General features: G+C 50.0%; 9 protein-coding genes across 9 annotated transcripts; 3 read left to right on the top strand and 6 right to left on the bottom strand.

The window, feature by feature from the left end:
• Positions 1–8: 8 nt before the first annotated feature.
• On the bottom strand, positions 9–2,328 carry BO66DRAFT_390431 (succinate--CoA ligase (GDP-forming) subunit beta). Its single transcript, XM_025647005.1, has 8 exons — positions 2,104–2,328; positions 1,939–2,022; positions 1,802–1,874; positions 1,646–1,745; positions 1,037–1,582; positions 936–982; positions 587–879; positions 9–514 (listed from the first exon to the last, which is right to left on the bottom strand). The coding sequence occupies exons 1-8, from the start codon at positions 2,155–2,157 to the stop codon at positions 380–382; spliced, it is 1,332 nt and encodes a 443-aa protein (XP_025505770.1). The 5' UTR covers positions 2,158–2,328; the 3' UTR covers positions 9–379.
• A 203-nt stretch (positions 2,329–2,531) lies between these two features.
• BO66DRAFT_390429 (SDR family oxidoreductase) lies at positions 2,532–4,014 on the bottom strand. The gene is made up of 6 exons (XM_025647004.1): positions 3,908–4,014; positions 3,576–3,800; positions 3,517–3,524; positions 3,303–3,454; positions 3,132–3,226; positions 2,532–3,079 (listed from the first exon to the last, which is right to left on the bottom strand). Exons 1-6 carry the CDS (start codon positions 3,949–3,951, stop codon positions 2,701–2,703), a joined length of 903 nt encoding a protein of 300 aa, XP_025505769.1. The 5' UTR covers positions 3,952–4,014; the 3' UTR covers positions 2,532–2,700.
• A 1,441-nt stretch (positions 4,015–5,455) lies between these two features.
• On the top strand, positions 5,456–6,457 carry BO66DRAFT_410042 (xanthine phosphoribosyltransferase; the record flags this gene model as incomplete). Its single annotated transcript, XM_025649214.1, has 5 exons — positions 5,456–5,488; positions 5,676–5,782; positions 5,846–6,158; positions 6,226–6,338; positions 6,409–6,457. The coding sequence occupies 5 exons, from the start codon at positions 5,456–5,458 to the stop codon at positions 6,455–6,457; spliced, it is 615 nt and encodes a 204-aa protein (XP_025505768.1).
• A 768-nt stretch (positions 6,458–7,225) lies between these two features.
• On the bottom strand, positions 7,226–7,649 carry BO66DRAFT_436815 (dolichol-phosphate mannosyltransferase subunit 3; the record flags this gene model as incomplete). Its single annotated transcript, XM_025650944.1, has 3 exons — positions 7,226–7,387; positions 7,469–7,537; positions 7,602–7,649. 3 exons carry the CDS (start codon positions 7,647–7,649, stop codon positions 7,226–7,228), a joined length of 279 nt encoding a protein of 92 aa, XP_025505767.1.
• Positions 7,650–8,264: 615 nt separating this feature from the next.
• On the top strand, positions 8,265–10,977 carry BO66DRAFT_470025 (putative GTP binding protein). The gene is made up of 6 exons (XM_025652762.1): positions 8,265–8,905; positions 8,957–9,091; positions 9,147–9,266; positions 9,325–9,459; positions 9,515–10,701; positions 10,759–10,977. The coding sequence occupies exons 1-6, from the start codon at positions 8,548–8,550 to the stop codon at positions 10,843–10,845; spliced, it is 2,022 nt and encodes a 673-aa protein (XP_025505766.1). The 5' UTR covers positions 8,265–8,547; the 3' UTR covers positions 10,846–10,977.
• On the bottom strand, positions 10,898–12,665 carry BO66DRAFT_346048 (uncharacterized protein). Its single transcript, XM_025644570.1, has 2 exons — positions 12,000–12,665; positions 10,898–11,941 (listed from the first exon to the last, which is right to left on the bottom strand). Exons 1-2 carry the CDS (start codon positions 12,318–12,320, stop codon positions 11,039–11,041), a joined length of 1,224 nt encoding a protein of 407 aa, XP_025505765.1. The 5' UTR covers positions 12,321–12,665; the 3' UTR covers positions 10,898–11,038.
• Positions 12,606–15,239, top strand: BO66DRAFT_390424 (ABC1 kinase family protein). The gene is made up of 3 exons (XM_025647003.1): positions 12,606–13,476; positions 13,537–14,879; positions 14,934–15,239. The coding sequence occupies exons 1-3, from the start codon at positions 12,931–12,933 to the stop codon at positions 15,109–15,111; spliced, it is 2,067 nt and encodes a 688-aa protein (XP_025505764.1). The 5' UTR covers positions 12,606–12,930; the 3' UTR covers positions 15,112–15,239.
• BO66DRAFT_346043 (holocytochrome c synthase CYC3) lies at positions 15,172–16,856 on the bottom strand. Its single transcript, XM_025644569.1, has 3 exons — positions 16,648–16,856; positions 15,920–16,590; positions 15,172–15,841 (listed from the first exon to the last, which is right to left on the bottom strand). Exons 1-3 carry the CDS (start codon positions 16,729–16,731, stop codon positions 15,592–15,594), a joined length of 1,005 nt encoding a protein of 334 aa, XP_025505763.1. The 5' UTR covers positions 16,732–16,856; the 3' UTR covers positions 15,172–15,591.
• Positions 16,857–16,983: 127 nt separating this feature from the next.
• BO66DRAFT_370526 (ubiquitin-conjugating enzyme E2) lies at positions 16,984–18,498 on the bottom strand. Its single transcript, XM_025645421.1, has 3 exons — positions 18,254–18,498; positions 18,114–18,193; positions 16,984–18,037 (listed from the first exon to the last, which is right to left on the bottom strand). The coding sequence occupies exons 1-3, from the start codon at positions 18,278–18,280 to the stop codon at positions 17,314–17,316; spliced, it is 831 nt and encodes a 276-aa protein (XP_025505762.1). The 5' UTR covers positions 18,281–18,498; the 3' UTR covers positions 16,984–17,313.
• Between the last annotated feature and the right edge of the window lie 76 nt (positions 18,499–18,574).

Here is an 18,574-nt window from a genome sequence, read left to right as displayed (position 1 = left end):
AGACATTGACAATAAGAAATAAACCTAGACATGGACGATATACAGAACCATCTATAAGAATTTCCCAGGTACTCTCGCCTGGATCCATCTCGTGTATCACCATTATGTTTAACTCGTGGGCAACTCCTTATGACCGATCATTCTCTAAGCAGCAGCAGTGCGTTAGCATCATACCTTAAGAAAGAAAGGCTGTCGCCCTCCTCGGCCAATAACTCCGCATCTCGCTGCATATTTAAACTCGGATCTTCCTGTCCTCTCGGCCACCGGAAAGAAGAATATAGATATCAAGAAAAGAAATTGCAGAAAAACAAAGAAGAGAAAAATACAAGAGATAGTGGAGCATCAGCTAAGGAGACGCAGCTCTATGTCGACATGGAATTTAGATACCAAGAGTGAACTCAACACCGACATCGATCTCGCGAGCCAACTTGACGACCTTGGAGAACTGAACCGACTTCTCGGCAGCGCTCTGGAGATCCTCAATGGAGAAGATCTTGAGGCCAGAGTCGTTGAGCTACAAAGACAATACGGTTAGCTCGGTACTTTGCTCATACTAAGAATGATGAGAAGCCATGGGTGTTCATACCAGCTTGTTCGCCTGCTCCATGTTGGTGCCCTGAAGACGGGCAACGATGGGGGTACGCAGGCCCATCTCCTGCACGACGTTGATCAAGCCCTGAGCGATAGCGTCGCAACGAACAATACCACCGAAGATGTTGACAAAGATGGCAGTCACCTTAGGATCGCTGGTGATAAGCTCGAAGGCGGACTTGATAGCAGCGGGGGTAGCACCACCACCGACGTCGAGGAAGTTGGCGGGGTTACCACCGTTAAGCTTGATGATATCCATGGTGGCCATGGCCAGACCAGCACCGTTGACTGCACTGAAAATTAGCGGAAGGCATATTGATCTGAGCTCTTGTATTTGATCTTACCCAAGCATCCAATGTCACCGTCAAGCTTGATGAAGTTCAAGCCGTGTCTGTACCCGGATTAGAATCTCTTCGAATCAGTTTGATCCACTTGAAGAACATACGTAGCAGCCTTGACCTCATCAGCGTCCTCTTGGGTGGTGTCTCTCCACTCGAAGACCTCCTTCTGTCTGAATTCGGCGTTGTCGTCGAAGTTCAGCTTAGCATCCATGGCCATGACCTTGTGGTCAGAAGTCTCGGAGAGGGGGTTGATCTCGATCTGGGTGGCATCCCTCTCCATGAAGACCTTGTACAGCTTCTGGATAGTGTCGCGAGCCTCGTCAATGCATTGCTCAGAGAAGCCAAGCTCGGTAGCGATCTTCGTGGCGATCTCGTCGGTGACTCCAACCTTGATGTCGATAGGAGTAGTGATGATGGCGTCGGGGTTCTCCTTAGCGACAGCTTCAATATCCATACCACCCTGAGACGAGGCGACAATGACAGGACCCTGGGTAGCACGGTCCATGAGAACGGCGAGGTAGAACTCGCGACGAGCGAACTTGCGCTCACAGATGTAGACGGAGTTGCAAAGACGACCGGCAGCACCAGTCTGCTTGGTGATAAGCTTCTCTCCAATCATCTGACCAGCGAACATCTTTGCCTCGGTAGGCCTGGAGAAAAAATGGTTCATGTTAAAAGACAGAAGCAAATATGACGCTCCCAGTCACACTCACGAGTAGATCACGCGCACACCACCCTTCAAACCGTTACTGAAAGTACCCTTGCCACGACCACCAGCGAGAACCTGAGCCTTGATGACCATATCATCGTTACCTATTATCATAGTCTTAGCGAACCGCGACTCGAAATGTAAGCATGGAAAAACGCACCGAGGGACTTGGCAACGGCCTCGGCTTCCTCTGCGGAGCGGGCGACTTCACCCTTGGGCATTCCGACGCCATACTAGCGACTTGTCAGCACCGGAAAAAGCCAGAACATGGTTGTAGATAGCGCGCGTGTGCCGTACCGACTTGAGCAAATTCGCGGACAGGTATTCGTGGATGGAGAGGTTTCTCTGCTGCTGGCCCAGGCGGGACTGAACGGAAGACTCCTATGAGTAACCACAAGTGTTAGCAGATGAGACCATATGGATTATGAAGAACACAATTTCCAGGAGGCAAGGACAACTCACCGTCGCAGCTCTCAAGGCCGCGGTAACCGGTTTGCTGCGGGCAAGCTTGAACATTTTGACACCAGGTAGGAAAAGAGATTATAAAGAGAGGAGAGGAGTCAAGGGACACCTGTCAGAGAGGCTAGATTTATGAGAAATGAGAAGATCCTCCAAAGTGAGGTTTGGTGATAAGGGAGGGGGGAAGTTGGGTGCTGATGGGAGAACAGCTTTCTTTTTCGCGGCTACGAAACTCGGGATGATATTATTACCTTGGGACGTTACGGGCGGTAGCAATCGGAGAGGTCACCTGACGGGCCAACCAGCGTGCATTTTCGGCATGAGTAAGCCATAAAGATCCCGAACAACTGCCTGAGCAGATACTAGGTAGATACTACAAGGTACCTATGCCGCGTTTCCTTACTTTATATTTCTCTACTTGACTCAATTCTTCTCGTGTTAACAATAGAAGGCGCAAAGGAGGAGGTGGAAACCTTAGCTAAGTTGCTCATACTTAACTGTCCCAAGACCAGATCAATTTACCTCATTGGATCTTCCAAGCTCGTCCCCAGCACAAAATCCCACTACAACGGACCCCTTACCATGTAAACCTGGAAGAAATCAGACGGCCTTTTTCCCATCTTCCACCTTCTTCAATCTGTAAAGCTTGAACATTCTTGTCATCAGAAAATGGAACAGGCCAGTCCAAGCCCACCCCCCACTGAGAAGCCAAACAACCCAACTTTTGTTACCTTCCCAGATCCAGCTACGGCTTGGCGCCCATGGCCAGACCCAACGCAATGGGGCTGGTCCATATAGTATTTGTGAGACCACACTCCGCGCATAATCGGAATTTTGCATGGCCCCATCCTGACTGTGAACCACGCGTCGATTGTACTCCTCTTCGATTGGGAGATACATTGAGTTGGGAGTGAGCGTACGTTTGATCCGAGCAATACGGGATTGTACGCCTCCGGTGACGATCGTGGTGACATTGACCCTAGAAAGGTCAGAGATGCCTTTGCGGGCAAGAAGGAGGGCAGGGCGCATACCCGAAAGGAGCGAGTTCTACCCGTAAGGTATCACTGAATGAATGCAGGGCGGCCTTCGAGGCATTGTAGACCGACCCAAAGACATATGGAATAATCTGGGTCGGCATTAGCACCAGCCTGCAAATCCCGACGCGTCTCTCTCAGCTTTTAGTTCACGTGGTAGATGCATACCCCAGCGACGCTTCCGACTTGTACAATGGTTCCTTTGGCTCTGATGAGAAGAGGCAAGAAAACCTGGCAAATGTAGATAACTGAAAAGAGGTTGGTTTCGAAAGTTGCGCGAACTTCCGAGAGCTCAGCCTCCATCGCTGGAACCGTGTAATCTGTCCATTGTAAGATCAGTCTTTGTCCATTGATTACCCGACCATCACCAGTCAGAACTTACTGCGGCCTCTAAAGAGCATGTCAGCGCGTCAACTCAAACTGGGTATAAGGATTTCTCACGCATTATTCACTAGGTAATTGAGTCCCTTGGCCCCGAGTCTAGCATTGATGTCTGAGAAGCAAGACTGTACGCTTTCTTGGTCATCCACCTCAAGGCTCAACGTTTCAATACCAATTGATGCCAAATCTTGAAGGGTGTCTGTACTTCTTGCTGTTGCGAACACGCGTAGCCCATTTTTGTGGAATTCACGAGCCAGCGAGTGGCCTATTCCACCGGGGGAACACCTATGCATATTTGCAATCAGTTTCTATCTATTGAAGGTTTGTGTAAGGCTGCTTCACAAGGTGTCATGTGAATCACAAGCACATTAAGGAGGTATTTTAAAGCTTACCCTGTGATTAGGACAGACATTTGCTTGTCATCGATGCCGGCCATTGTACGATGTTTTGATTTGCGTGTTAATATCTGTAAGTCTCAGTATACAGGTGCTGTTTGGTACAGTTGCAACTTTTGATCATAGTGGTCACACGGTTGGGGACATACATATGAACCTCGGCATTTACTCTTGTCATGAGCTTGCAGGGGTGGGATCATGCCAAGAAACCCTTTTCGTAGTGAGCATCGGTAAGTACCCGTGCGCGTGCCTGCCTGCCATTACCCTTGACAATCTGGAATAAGAGATCCATCTCATGTATAAAATAAATTACTCCGTACAAGGGAAAGACATATGTGTAAAAAGCTATTTCTATCACAGATGACGATGATAGATGATGATTTGGCGCACAAGAATATCGCGAAAAAGATGACCCAATCCACAGGTCTCAAAGCTTGCGTACAACATGAATCGGGTGATATATTTACTCAATACCTGCAGGCATACTCGGCCTTATAAACACCTGCCACTCCCCTCTAATTTGGAGGTTATTGATCTGGTATCCTGCGAAAGGCCCCGGGTACACAATCTGGGAGCTTTATACTGAGTAACTCAATCTGTATTATTGCTTCAGATCTACCCCGCTAAACTATAGTCTGGAATCCAATGAGGTGGGATCCCCAATGCACATGGTGTCATGGTCGCTAGTAACCAGGGGCTAAGTGGCATAGAAATTCCGATTCCAGATAAACCCGGCTGTGCTAGTACAAAACAGGAGATTGTTAGAGTTGACTTAACTTGATCCATGATCCTCTTGAGCTACCAAGCACTAAGAGCCAGGTCTGACTATAGACAATCAGGTAAGGACGACTATAAAAACCTATACTAGCAGAAGCCGTTCGGTCAAGGTGCGCGCCTTTCCTACCACTCACACGGTCCCCGACTCCCCATGGACAGACGGCTTGAGGAGCTTTGAAGCCACAGGACAAAGTTGATATGTTTGAGTATATCTCCTGTAGTGCCATAGACGGACAGTACATGCATGGATACATTTTCGAAGCCCATACAAACATTACCTACAGGCTACCGGAGGTCTCCGGACTCCGTCTCTGTGGAAGCGAGACGGCGGGGCAATTCAGGGATTTAGCGGCCAGAACTGTAAGCTGATAGGTCCCTTGCATGTCTAGTTAGGCACTTGGCAGGCGGGCGATGGCGGGCAACCTTATCCTCTGCTTATCCCCAGTCTTTGGCTCTGTGCAGCCTTGACTCCCTTAGTGCGTCATTAAGTAAGGAAACCAAAAAAGGGAAAAAAAAGAAAGGAAAAAAAAAGACAAGAGAAGAAATTTCGAATTTGGATAATTATTTCTTCTTCAGTGTCCCTAAATTTACCCCTCATTGCTTGTCTTATCTTTTGTGGCACGATCATTTTCCAGAAAAATTTTCCCCCTCTACTTTCCGCTGCTGTGCTCAGTCAAAGCTCCAATCCACCAGATTCAATCCCGATCTCTCTACTATCGTACTCACCGTATTCAACACTTTGTGCCTACTTGCCTCTCCGCCGCCAAAATGACGCAAAAGTACTATGTCACCTATAACCAGGTATGCTTGCTTTTTCTTCTTTGGCCCCTTGCAGACCAGACATTTGCGTCACCCCCCCCCTCGCGCAGTATCTCTCACTCGTTGAGGCGTTCATCACTGTCCGCGTGCGCGCACTGTCTCGCCAGTCCAGCCTGGGGTTATCAACTTATTGTCAATCATTTGGTTAACGTCTATCGGAACGTTATAGGTCCACAAACTATGCCAGGACTCTGCCGACAAGATCCTGTCCACTATCCGCCCTAATTTGATGATCGCCATTGGTGGTGGTGGTTATGTTCCTGCTCGTATCCTCCGGTTCGTGGCAGCCCACTTTAGGTGAAACCCAGAGGCGCCTATTCTAATTCTTCTCGTGCCTAGATCTTTCCTGAAGCGCTCGGGCGAGCCCAACATCCCCATCCAGGCCATCGGTTTGTCTCTCTACGAGGACCTCGGCCGCGGCGATCCGGAGGAGGTTCCTGGTACCAAGGTCACCCGGACACAGTGGCTCGACCTTAGCTCTTTGGAGATGTCGAACTTGATTGGCAAAAACATCCTCATTGTTGATGAGGTTGACGACACTCGCACGACCCTCGAATACGCCGTGCGCGAGCTCCAGAAGGATGTCGAGGACGCGCAGAAGCAGCTTGGACGGGAAGGCGAGAAGACGAACTTCTCTATTTTCGTGCTTCACGTAAGATATCTCTCCATGCTCTCCCACTCCCGAGAAGAACTTCGGAGTTTTCTGACCTGGTAAACAGAACAAGAACAAGTCCAAGAAGGGTGTCTTGCCAGCTGATATGATGGAATCCGGTCGTTACCATGCCGCGGTTACTACCGAGGATGTATGGATCTGCTATCCTTGGGAAGCCAAGTATGTTGTTATTCCGCAATTTATCCATTGTTCTGCAGCCGTTAGGTGTTATTGACACACACTACAACAGGGACATTGATGAGCACGACCGATTGGCCAAGGAAAACCCTCTCTTCTAAGCTCCTCGTCCGTCAACACCTGCATAACTTACCCGACGCTCGATGCACCGGACCCGCCGTTCCTGCATCCCAGTTCATCTATTATGCATATACATCGCTTCGGTTTACAAGACACATTATACTCCTTTTTTCGACATTGGACATTGCTGGATGGTGTTATTTGATTGATTTTTATAGAACAAAAGCAAGAGACCACTGAAGATCAAATCGTCTGGCTTTGCATGCCAAAATGCTGCGACTTTCTATTCGATGTGGACGATCCCGCCCGTTTCGCGAATGGGATATTTCGTCATGCCCACGGAACTAGAAAGACGGCCGTATCGTCTTCGAATACTGCGCTAACCCCTCCGAACCATCATAACTAGTTACGGGAAATCCCTACATTTCAGCGTACCCTGCTGGATCTTCGTCCGGCACAACAAGATTGAAGCAGCTCGGGTTATTGTCCTTGACCTAGCTGGTTTTTGGTCTAGATTGCCTATAGGACCCTGCATAGCTTAGATGACAGACTACTGCATCACAGGTGAAGCGATATAATTATAGGAATCATCCATTGGATAAATCCTAAGCTACAGCCAATCTTGTGCAGCCCCTGTAATATCGATCCTTGTCCGTAGCAATCAACGCTTGTGGATGTGCCGCACCAAACGCCAACCCCCCTTTCATATGCGATGCGTTATCGGATAAACATAAATTGTACAGATTCCACACAATAAAGTACATTGCTGGAGGTGTGAATGGTCCAACCGTCCGCCTGCGCTAATGACTTCAGTCAACGTCGATGTTCGCTTTGCGCAATTCGGCCTTGGCCTGTTCGATCTCCTTTTGCAGTTCCGTGTGCGCCTCCGGGACATCGTTGAAGGTGAGAATCGCTAAGCCTAAGCGGCCGAGGAGGTAGCATCCGAAGCATATCAGAGCATAGAAGGGAAGCTGGTTCAAAAAAGACGCAGATGGTCAGCGGGGTAAGAGGCAGGGGACAGAGAAAGAGCCGGGTTTCATTGCAGGACGTACGACAGGAATGATCTCATTCTGAATGGTTTCGTTGAGAGGAACAAGACCCAGGTATAGAGAAAGGTAGAGCTGAATCCAGGACTCCGCATTAGCGATCAACAGAGAGTTGAGAGGGCGAGGCTATCCATCATACCGAGGAGACGAGCAGGAGAACGGAGAGGGTCTGCTGAGCACGCGTCATAGTGATTGATGATTTTTGGTTTGCCTGTTGAGTACAAGTCCGAGCACAAAACTGGGGATCAGGCCAATACAATGTGACGGACGAGGCGAAAGGTCTGTTGAAGGAGTGCTTTGAATTATAGGAATGAGTGACTAGATTGAAGAACCGCAGTGCTGTCCTTCTTCGCCGTATAGACGCGCTTGTAGGTGAGACCGGCTGCGCCCCGTGGCCGCTGTGTCCACCGTACTGCTGCCGCCGCCCCTCATGACAGGTTGGCATCTGGTAAGATACCTAAGGTAATTACTTCGTATTACCACATCACCATTTTCTGCAGTACGGCGTTGATGCTTGACACACTGGACACTACATTAACAGAAGAGCACTGCATTTCGCGCCCCCCTACCCAAGATGCTAATGAAAGTAACTGGGGTTCCTCACTCGGATGCTATCAGATGAGAAGTAAGCAGTAAGAAGAACAGGTTCACCATGGTAATGTCGCATGTCGCAGACTGCAACAGAGTCCCAGGTATACCTCGACTTCGATACGCCTTGATCTGTCACGTTTATCAGAACCAAGGTAATATTTAACTAATTGGTGCCTCACACTCCATGGTACTACCAACCTACTACGGGCAGGCCGATTCTCTCTTCTGCTCCAATCTACAAAGAGAAACCAGAAACATCTCATTTGTCTTTCAGTGGGAACCGAGACCCCGGGCCAAGGGAAAGGACAAATTCGTATATATATCCTTCCAGCGATACTCTCGACCTGACGGAAGATTCAGTTTCGGATAAAACTGATTTAGCCAGAAACAGAGGCCTCCATCTGCCCACCATTGTATCCGAGATACATTGGCTCAACTGAGGCTATCAAACAAGCTTGATACACAGATACATTGTTCAAACTGCAAATTGAAGGATGAGCACCGCACCAGACGTACTAAGGGCCAAAGAAGGCGATGATGTGGCCATTGGTTCGTCGTGTGCATTGACGGAAGCAGCGCTATCAAAGGGGATTGAGTGTCCTGACTTGGAACAAGTGTTCTCGACTTTGGCCCTCTCGCCTATGGGACTGGTGGTGGAAGAGTCTGAACCGGTGCCACTTGAAGATCAACAGTCTTTGTTGACTTCCTTACAGGAGTCGCTAAGGAAAGCGGAGGAGCGATGCACCATTGAAGCCTTTATAGACGATGAAAAGATTCTCTATAAACTCTGGAAATGCAGGACCAAGTATCTGCTACCGGCCGCTGAGGCTCTGGCTAATGGAAGTAGGAATGGTAAGGCAGCCGTCCATTGTAGCCATTGTTGGTGTTCTAATCGAGCTACAGCACCTTGGCGCATTTTGTATGGGCAAGCTGGCATACTAGACTTCTTTCTCCGGCTTGTAGCATCAACGGAGGCTATCGATGATGACCTTCTCCTGCATGCATTGCGACTAGTCGGGAATTCCTGCGCTGATACGAGTAAGTTTCGCGTTTGTCCGTGCCATAGCGTAGTCTAGCACTGACTGCTAGGTAGATGAGAACAGGGAGATCCTAGTTGAGAAAAACTACACCTCCGCCATTATACGACACCTGGCAAACACAAAGCTTATTCAGGTGGCTATACCAGTCCTATATAATATATGCATTGATTTCGGTAAATGCTGATTTGTACTCTTTCCGAATGGACATTCCTCAGAGCTGACATTGTACAGAACCCGCCCAGTCTCAGATAGCTGCCAACAAGATTATCTATATTCTCCTGAGATTGTTGAAGGATAACGCTTTTGCGAAGCACCAGGCTCTACTTGATTATGTCTACGAGCTTATTGAATTGGTTGGGGAACAAGGTATGCGTGACGAACGACCCTTGAGACTCTCTTTAGACTAACGGTATCCTCACAGAGCAAGGGATTTCCTCATCCCCAGATGCCACATTACCACTTCTTCTAGACCTGCTGAATGAACAGAGGGCGATTTTATCTCCAGCGCACTATGCCTCTCTCGTTACCTGTCTCGGTGCTTACTTGGACAAAACGCGATTTCAAACCACGTGTCTGTCTAATGGCTTGATGCCCCGGGTTCTATCAGTTCTCGAGCGATCACTTTTATTCAAGGATGAGGAATGTTCTAAAGAGGACATGCATGCCTTGGCACAGGCCCGGTTGAAGATAAATCAGACTCTAGCCGAAGTCTCCGCATTGCCGCTATTCGCAGAGCTCTATCCGCTTGATTCCGATCTTGTGCGCTTACTGGGCTCTTGGCTGGAGGCAAAGGAGGACCAGCTTCAGATCTGTTCGTGTGTTGTTCTTGGCAATCTGGCAAGATCGGACGCAGTCTGCGAAGAGATGGTTGAAAAGCTGAACATTCACAAGGCGCTCATATCGCTTCTGAGAAGCGAAGCCAGGGGTGCAGTGCTCCACTCTGCACTCGGCTTTTTAAAGAACCTGGCAATTGCCGGTATCAATAAAGTTCGGCTCGGAGAGGCAGGCCTTATTCCTGCCGTTTCAAGCCTCTGGCAGTATGAGACAGTCCCCCAGGTCCAGTTTGTTGCAACTAGCATCACACGGCAGGTGATCATCTCCTCGGTGGGGAACATCGCTCGCTTGCTTGAGGAGGCTCCCGTGGGTGACAAGGAGGTCGAGGGTGAAGGGAAGACCTACCTCTCATTGCTCCTCGCGCTGTTTGAAAAAACAGACTCAGCCCCCATCAAAACGGAGATTGGGCGCATCGTGGCTTCTATATGCCGCACCTTGGTCCCCAGAGTGCGTGAGAAGGATAGCGATGCCGAGGGCCTCCTTAGAAAAGCCTTTGAGCTGCACGACGATGTTCCCTTACCTGTGGGTGCCATGGTCACCCAGTCACAATGGCCAGTTGTTCGGAGCGAGGGCTGGTTTACTCTTGCTTTGATGGCGTCGACACAAGGTGGGTTGATTGTAGCTTCGAAATGTATAGAGAAAATGGGCATTCTGCCAGTGCTCGAGGAAGTGCTTGCTGCAGATTCTACCGATTCCACCGAGGCAGACAACCTGCAACTCAACAAGGATCGCGGCAACATCATCGTGCTTATGCAAGAGTTGCTGAAGAGTGATGTAAGTTGATCCGGACTCTAATCACCGCGTCTGCGATATACTCATCATATTCTACAGGTGGACACTCTCCCGGATTCTTCGAAGGCCAGTATTCAAAGACTGATGAACAGCCATGCCTCCAGACACCTTCAGCTCACTAACTGAATAAGCACAATTAACCAACCTTATAAGGCATGTCAATCGGAGAAAGAGCAAGGTGCTCACATACCCACATCAAAGCTTAGATTTAAACTTTTCGATATCTATCGCTGATCCTAAATGTGCATTTCAGTCCACCAATGATTCCTAAATAGAACACCCATGGTGCTGCTCTAGTTAAATCCCGGCCACAGAGAGCCTATATGCCTTTACAGATAGCCTCTTCTGCAAACGATTGATATCGTTTGAGCAAATCAGTAGAATCTAGACCCTCCGGACCCTGGCTGCTTAAATAGTGTACAGCCAATCCTTTCCCATCAATTATACTAATTTTCCCCCTTTGGTCGTCTGCGAGGGTTTCCAAAAATGTCATGCCATCAAACTCCGTGAGCAACCGACCCGTTGCGACACTGCCCCAGAAGCAAAGGAAGTTCAGGCTGACGTTTGTTGACGGCACACTCCACGTGGGGAATTTGTACCGATTGAGATGATTCAGCTCCAAGTGGTGCAGAAAAGAGTAATGTTGCTGAGCGTTGACAGTCCAGTGATGCATACTAGGCCCTTCCGGAGCGTACTTCGACATACTGATGGGAGTGCGGCTATAGTTGCTGTAGCCCGAAAGGAGCCATCGGTGGCTGATGAAGGGCGGAGCGAATTCCTTCTTCACGGTAAAATAATTGGGCCCCTGCCATGGCGGGAGATGCGAGGCACGCCAATCGTGCATGTCGGCCTCGGATGACGACTGCGTGGGGCTCAGCTCCGGGAGATAAGGCAAGGCGACGCTGGCATGGCTATGGAGGGCCTCTAAGGCTGCTTCGTTGATGACGTTCGCCGAAACCAAGGGCAGACCGGGGTGTTCGAGCTTGGTCTTGACGACCGTCGAAATCGTATGGTCTTCTAGAAACACGATGTCGCCATCGATCCAAATGTACAGTGTGTCCTTCTTCAATCGATCCAGTTGCGAGCCGGGCCCTCCCTGCGCGAGCGTGTACAATGGGTTCTGCTCGACTATCGATGCGAGCCATTCCAGCCCCCTCGTATCGTTCGTTTGGGGCAGAAACACGACTTGATCAACGAGACCATGGTTGGAAACGAGATTGTTCTTTCGGTCCAAGTAAGCCGATGAATTTTTGGCACTACAGAAAGCGGTTCTTACTCACTTGCAAATAACAATTCAGAATCTCGGTGCGCTGCCAATGGCGGAACGGAACCAAGGCAACGATATCAAAGCCCTGGGGCTTGTCGAATTCACCCGAGCCTTCGGAGTAGGCATAGAAGGGAGCGAGCGAACTGTTCTTTCCGAGTCTAGGTAGGATGCCCCAGCTAAAAGACCATCGGCCGAAGCAGTGAGGGACTATTATGACCCTGAGCAGACAAAGGCACAGGAAAGTGAGGCATAGCGAGAAGGGCGTCCACCAAGGGCGTTTCGGCGCAGTGTCACGAAGCGATTCGGGATCACGTTTGTAGTCAGAATGGCCCATGCTTGAGATCGAATGATCAGATTGACTTGAAATGTCTTCACATTTCCGCAGAGCTTGGTCTAGATAGAAAGCTATCGAGCGACTTCGAGTGCAGTGGGCTCTATGATATAGATTACAGTTACCGCAAAAGCAGAGACAGAGACCTGTTTTCGTCGATAGTTCATGCCGAGTAAACGCATGACAGCCGGATTTGGACTTTTTGCCGAGTCAACCGAGTCGAGCGAGAGGAGAGTTGCCCGGTGACAAATTGACAAATCTCCTTTGCTGATGATCGGAAAAAGAACCAAGGGTCGGCCATATCGCTTAGTACTTACATAGTACTATATGAATAGTACTGAGTAGTTTGTCTGTTGTCTGTTGATCATTCTGGTGTTGTTGATGCTGGTGATGACGATGGTGACGATGACGTCGCAACCACGTGCTCGGCCACTGCCCGCCGCCCGCGCAGCTCCAATTCTCACTCACTCACTCACTCACTCTGCTCTTCTTTCTTCCCTTCTTCTCTAACACTGATGGCCGTCCCCCACTTATCATTATGCTCACGCGGGGCCTCTGTCTTGCTCTTCAATGACCGTTCTATCCGCTACTCGAAACTTTTCTATATGAGAATATGAGGACGGCCGTCCTCTTTGGCCGCTTCATTGTGTGTCGTGGTAGAGGCCCGCCGCTTTTGTCCCGCTTTCCCCATTTATCTCGACCGCGCTTCGGCCGTCAGCCAATATGGTCGCGACAATCCGGGTCGAGACGTTCAGGAAATGCCCCTGGATGTCGGAGGGTACTCCTTGCTGCGCTGGCTCCGGGGGCATTTTTGAAGCTTGCCGAGGAAGGGAACGGGGAACGCGGCAAGACAAGTGAGATGCAGATGCTCGAAGTCTCACGCCGAGAGATCCAGAAGAAAGTCGACGAGGAAGCAAGGGGTTTGTCGAGGCTCTGGCAAACCTTGGTACTTTACGGGTATCGCTTCGTATACGATCCGATAGCTACCGGTTTTCGCTTTGTCCACCTGCTCATTATTTTCCTGCCTGTCGTGTTCACGGCCCCCATCTTATGCCTTGGAGGACATGGGAAGAATCGGGAAGCGGTGCCGTTGGGGACCATTTGGTGGTACAAGTTCCTAGTGCGGTCCATGGAACGTGCAGGTCCAGCGTTCATCAAGGTAAGTCCCAAGCCGTATACTTTTGCTTGCTACACTTTGTAACAGACGTCTCTTCTTTAGCTCGGACAATGGGCAGCATCACGTACCGACATCTTTCCTCCCGATCTGTGTGACATCATGTCTTCTCTCCACTCGAATGCGCCTGCACACTCCTTACGCCAGACCAAGAAGATCATAAGTAAGGCCTTCAACAACCTGCCCTTCGAAGATATCTTCGAAGAATTTCATGAGGAGCCCCTGGGAGTAGGGGCCATCGCCCAGGTCTATAAAGCAAAACTGAAACCCAACCTCGCGGGAACAGACGATGGTGAGTTCGACGGTCAACCGTCCGGTTTACGGGGGAAGGTCCGAAAGAATGTGGAGGCATTGGTCAAGAGCAGCCCCCAGCGGGTTCCTTCGTCATACGTAGCCGTCAAAGTGCTGCATCCCAAGGTGGAGCGCATGATCCATAGGGACTTGAAGATCATGTCCTTCTTTGCCTCGGTGATCAATGCCATTCCTACAATGCACTGGTTGTCTTTGCCGGACGAAGTCAACCAATTTGGAGAGATGATGAAGCTGCAGCTCGATTTGAGGATCGAAGCAGCAAACCTGGTCATGTTTCGGGAGAAATTCAGAACCCGGACTACAGCCTGGTTTCCTTATCCGTACATAGACTATTCGACCCGAGAGGTGCTCGTGGAAGAGTTCGCCCAGGGAATCCCCCTCTCGACCTTCCTTGACGTCGGCGGAGGGGTTTACCAACGAGAAATCGCCAATGAGGGCCTGGATGCATTCCTTCACATGCTATTGATCGACAACTTTGTCCACGCTGATTTACACCCAGGAAACATCATGGTACGATTCTATCAGCCAAGTGAATTGGACCTGTCTCTCCGCAACAAAAGCCGTGCATCGGATGCGCCAACTACAGCCGAGGTTGATGTCACAGAGTCTGTGCTTGCTCGGCTGCGACCGCATGCCGGTAATCGGCGCGATTGGGAGTCGGTACTTGACCAGTTGAACGCAGAAGGATATCGACCACAACTTATCTTTATTGATACCGGACTCGTGACTCAATTAAACGACCTCAACCGCAAAAATTTCATCGATTTGTTTCGCGCGATTGCCGAGTTCGATGGATACCGAGCGGGTGAGCTTATGGTTGAGCGCTGCCGCCAGCCAGAAGCTGTGATTGACCCTCATTACTTTGCATTGAGAATGGAGCACCTGGTCCTGAACGTCAAGTCGCGGACGTTCGCACTGGGCAGCGTCAAAATTGGCGATGTTTTGAGTGAGGTGCTGTCCATGGTCCGAAGTCATCATGTTCGGATGGAAGGGGATTTCGTCAATGTCGTCATCTCCTGTCTTCTTCTCGAAGGTATTGGCCGGAACTTGGACCCGGATCTCGATCTATTCAAAAGGTGGGCCTGTCCGATGAATGACGCGCAAAGCTTCTATACTGATGCAGCCGATAGTGCCCTGCCAATACTGCGAAAACTCGGTTCGAATGCCACTTCCCTGAGATCCGTTCGGTCCGGGGATGTGTCTATGCTCCGTATTTGGGTTGGACTTGAAGCGCGTGAACTGCTGCAGAGCAGCATCGACAGCGTTGAACAGTGCGTCAAATATGACTTGCTGTCCCCTAATATCTGAAGAGAGATCGAATCAGAAGGTCAACAGCAAGTCCTTGGCACTGATGTACAGAATCGCGTAATCTTATTGATACTTAGAACATCGATAGAATATGAACCACGATGAATACAAATCCCGATGCAACCGCCGCATTAACAAATTCAGAACGCACTCTATAATACATGTAGAACAGATTCCAGAACGAAGTATAGATTCTCGGCGCCAAGTAGAGAAATGAGAAAATTATACCTGAGCCGAGTACAAGAGATCATTGCGGTCGTTGTCCTCCACGGACAACTTGACCGTTGAAGGAGCTCACAGCAAAAGGTAGTAAAGAATACATGATACATGAGAGGGGTGTGATAAAAATGAAAAGCCACAGAAAACAGGAGAACAGTCCCATAGAGTAGGACTATTGGTCAGACGCCCGCGCCTTCTCGGAGTGTATACCAGTGCAAAAGATCCAAGAAATTCAACATTGAGAACCACATTCACGATCGGTTAGTTTCCGCCATTCTCTCGAACTGAGGCGCCGCTAGCCCGCCACCAAACATCTCCTCCCCATCTCATCAGCCGCTCAACGGCAGCGGTCGGTGAGTCCAGAGCGGGTCTGATATCGAGGAAGAACACCGGTTCTCCATTGGGTTCCGGTGGGCCGGAATAGTAGTCGATAACATAACGAACCTCCTTCGGGCCTGCTGGGGTCTGTCGCATCACAAACCAGTCGTGTCTATCAAAGGGCGGGCTTGATCTGTAGTAAGAGAACGATAGTATTAGTAAAAGACAAGGAAGCGCATGAATAGCGAACAACAGTGTGGGGAAAACTAACTCAAACTTAGCCGGATAAATCCAGCCTAGGGCTTGAAGAATCCGTGCCTTGGGCGTCAGCTCCTGAGGCCGGCCCTGGAACCGGATGAGCCGCGGCGCAGGGGTCTGCTGGGAAGAGCCAGAGATCTGTTCCCGGAGTTCCTCCATTGCGAGGTTCTCTTCTCCACGTCGACACTTCTCCCAGCCCTCCGCGAGGCCCTTGGAAAAAATGCGCTCCCATCGCACGATCTCGTCCCAGGCACCCTCATTCAGAAAGTTATGGACGGCAACCATCGCCTCAACAGCATCCTGCGGAGTATCGGTATAGCCCTTGCGAAGCATGGCATTGTACATCTGTTGCGGAGAAGGGTATTCCCAGTTACCTTCGTTGTCGGATCTTGGGATGGACGAAAGTTCCCGTTCCACGGGAAGATCCACGGTCTGGTTGGGAGCTTTTTCCTGAGAGATAGAAGCGAACATATAATTCAGAGGGTTCAGTTTCGAACGAGTGGACTTCGTCTCGCCTGGGGTAGCGGATGGTGGTGGTGGTGTTTGATTTCCTGGAGATTGCGGCTTGGGTGGCGCATAGAAAGGGGAGTCAGTAGGTCGGACCGGACAGGCACTTGGAGCCTCCGAAGCAGCTGGAGTCGGCGAAGCAGAAGTGCTATTGGAAACGTGCATGGGACACCCCGGCTAGGCACGAAAATTAGTGATTTTGACCTGTTCCTTAGCGTCACAAAATAGACATACCGGAGGCGAGGCGTCGGAGGCCGCCAGCGGGTTCGGAGCCGCGGGAGTAGGCTTGGGTTGTGTATCTGCCCAGAACCAGCCCATGCTGTAAGAAATTATGCCGGTGGAGATGACAAGGGATGGTAGCTGAAATAGACAGAGATGATGCCGACGATGTCAAGCAAGGCCTTGTTATTCGAATCTGCGAACGGTCAGCAGAAACTGGCGTCACAGAAAAAAACAACTTTTTCCCAGATTTGAAATCCGGAGGAAATCCCGCCCGCCCGCCGCCCGCCGCCCACGTGATGTCTGTAGTTTGGCAACCAATTATTAGTAGCCGATATACAATGCAGGTATCTCGAGATCTGTCATTCTTGCTCTCGCTATATTGTATATGTACAGTTTCGCAACTTTGAGTGGCTATTGTAATGCAAAGCTCTTGAAGACCTAGAACAATATTCCAGTGGTGATTAAATGACGCCTTGCCATTCTTCGAACGCCCTACAAAAACATGGAATCACATAAGCCCGCATGAACTTCCCCCCGAGTCAATTGGATGGATTAAACGTTATGCCCTTTACTTTGGACAAAGGTGATCGAAAAGACGAAGTGTGTTGAGGGTCAATGCATTACTCACACGGAATCGGCCCAAATTTCTTTGAATTGGAAAAGAGATATTTAAGCGGCTCATCCCTGGACATCGTTCACCAGCCTTGTAAGCAGCGCATACCCGAAAGCGATGGCAAAGCCTAGCCAAATCTTGTTGCGGCGAACCCAGCTTTGGCCTGCTTCTCGCGCGACATGGCCACCCTCCACAACAACTCCCAAACCTGGAGCACTACCGTTGGGCCGTCTGCGGAGAGCACTGGTTTCTGGGGAGCATTTGGTGGCAGCATTGGGGTCCGGTAGAAGCTGGCCTGTGTTCGTGTCGATGCGGCTGTCTTTCATCCATCTCCAATTCTCGTGGTCGAGCTCTGGCCATTCCGTACGAAATTTCAATCCACCATCTCCAGCCTTGACATTGTTGATTCCTCTGGCAGAAGGAGTGACTCCAGGTGTAGCACTGATGTGAGAGCCTCCACCGGTGGAATTCCACCATCTTGACCGTGCAGCTAGCACCCTCCGTTCCGCCTCCGAAGCACTCACGCTCCCAGTGGTCATCTCTTCGCTTGTCATGAAAGAGAGCAGTCCGATCAGAATGGTGGACACCTCCCAGGCCGGGTTGAATGACTTTGGATGGAAGTCGCTGATGCTGAGGCAAAGGCGAGTGGATGGTTGGAACCGACCACTCGGGGTGTGCATGCGGATGGCGGGTGGCGCAAATGGATATTCAGGGGGAAACATCAGAGTTCCCCAGTATTGACCATTTTCGTAAGGCGTACCCGGAGGGCCGGTGAGGATGTAATGCCACCTGATCAAGGAAGTATATCAGCATTAATCCAAGAATGAACGGCTCGAGCCAAATCACGGGGTGAGGGGGTACACACTCGAGGATGTTGGTTTCTGAGGGGTGGGCAACGATGTATGGCGGGGGATTCTTCTGAATATTTTGATATTCGCGAGTGAGCTGTTTTAAGATTAGACAAGACTGCATATATGGCCGCAAGCAGGGAGATAATCGACCCACCCGTTTATAGGCTGCCTTGGTCGCCATGCTGTATAGTTCGTAGCAACGGCCGTGCGACGCACGTCGGGCTATTGGAAATGAGAGATGAATAGGGATTAGAAAAGAAACCCAGAAAGAAAGAAGGTAGTAAAAATCAAATCAGGACGCAAGACAGTTCTCCTTTTTGTATAATGCAGGCAGGTTGCTTATGAAAGTGAATGTTGGTAAGACACAAAAAGGATGAAACGCCAGAAGTCTGGAGCAGCGGCTGGACGACCCGAAAGGCTAACTAACTAACAACCTTACTAACTTAACTATACTCCGTAAGTTAAGCGCCCCTCC

The sequence above is a fragment of the Aspergillus aculeatinus genome, assembly GCF_003184765.1.
Source record: "Aspergillus aculeatinus CBS 121060 unplaced genomic scaffold BO66scaffold_14, whole genome shotgun sequence".
Classification (NCBI taxonomy): domain Eukaryota; kingdom Fungi; phylum Ascomycota; class Eurotiomycetes; order Eurotiales; family Aspergillaceae; genus Aspergillus; species Aspergillus aculeatinus.
Note: the sequence above shows the minus strand (reverse complement) of the source record. Positions and strands in the feature narration are given on the sequence as shown.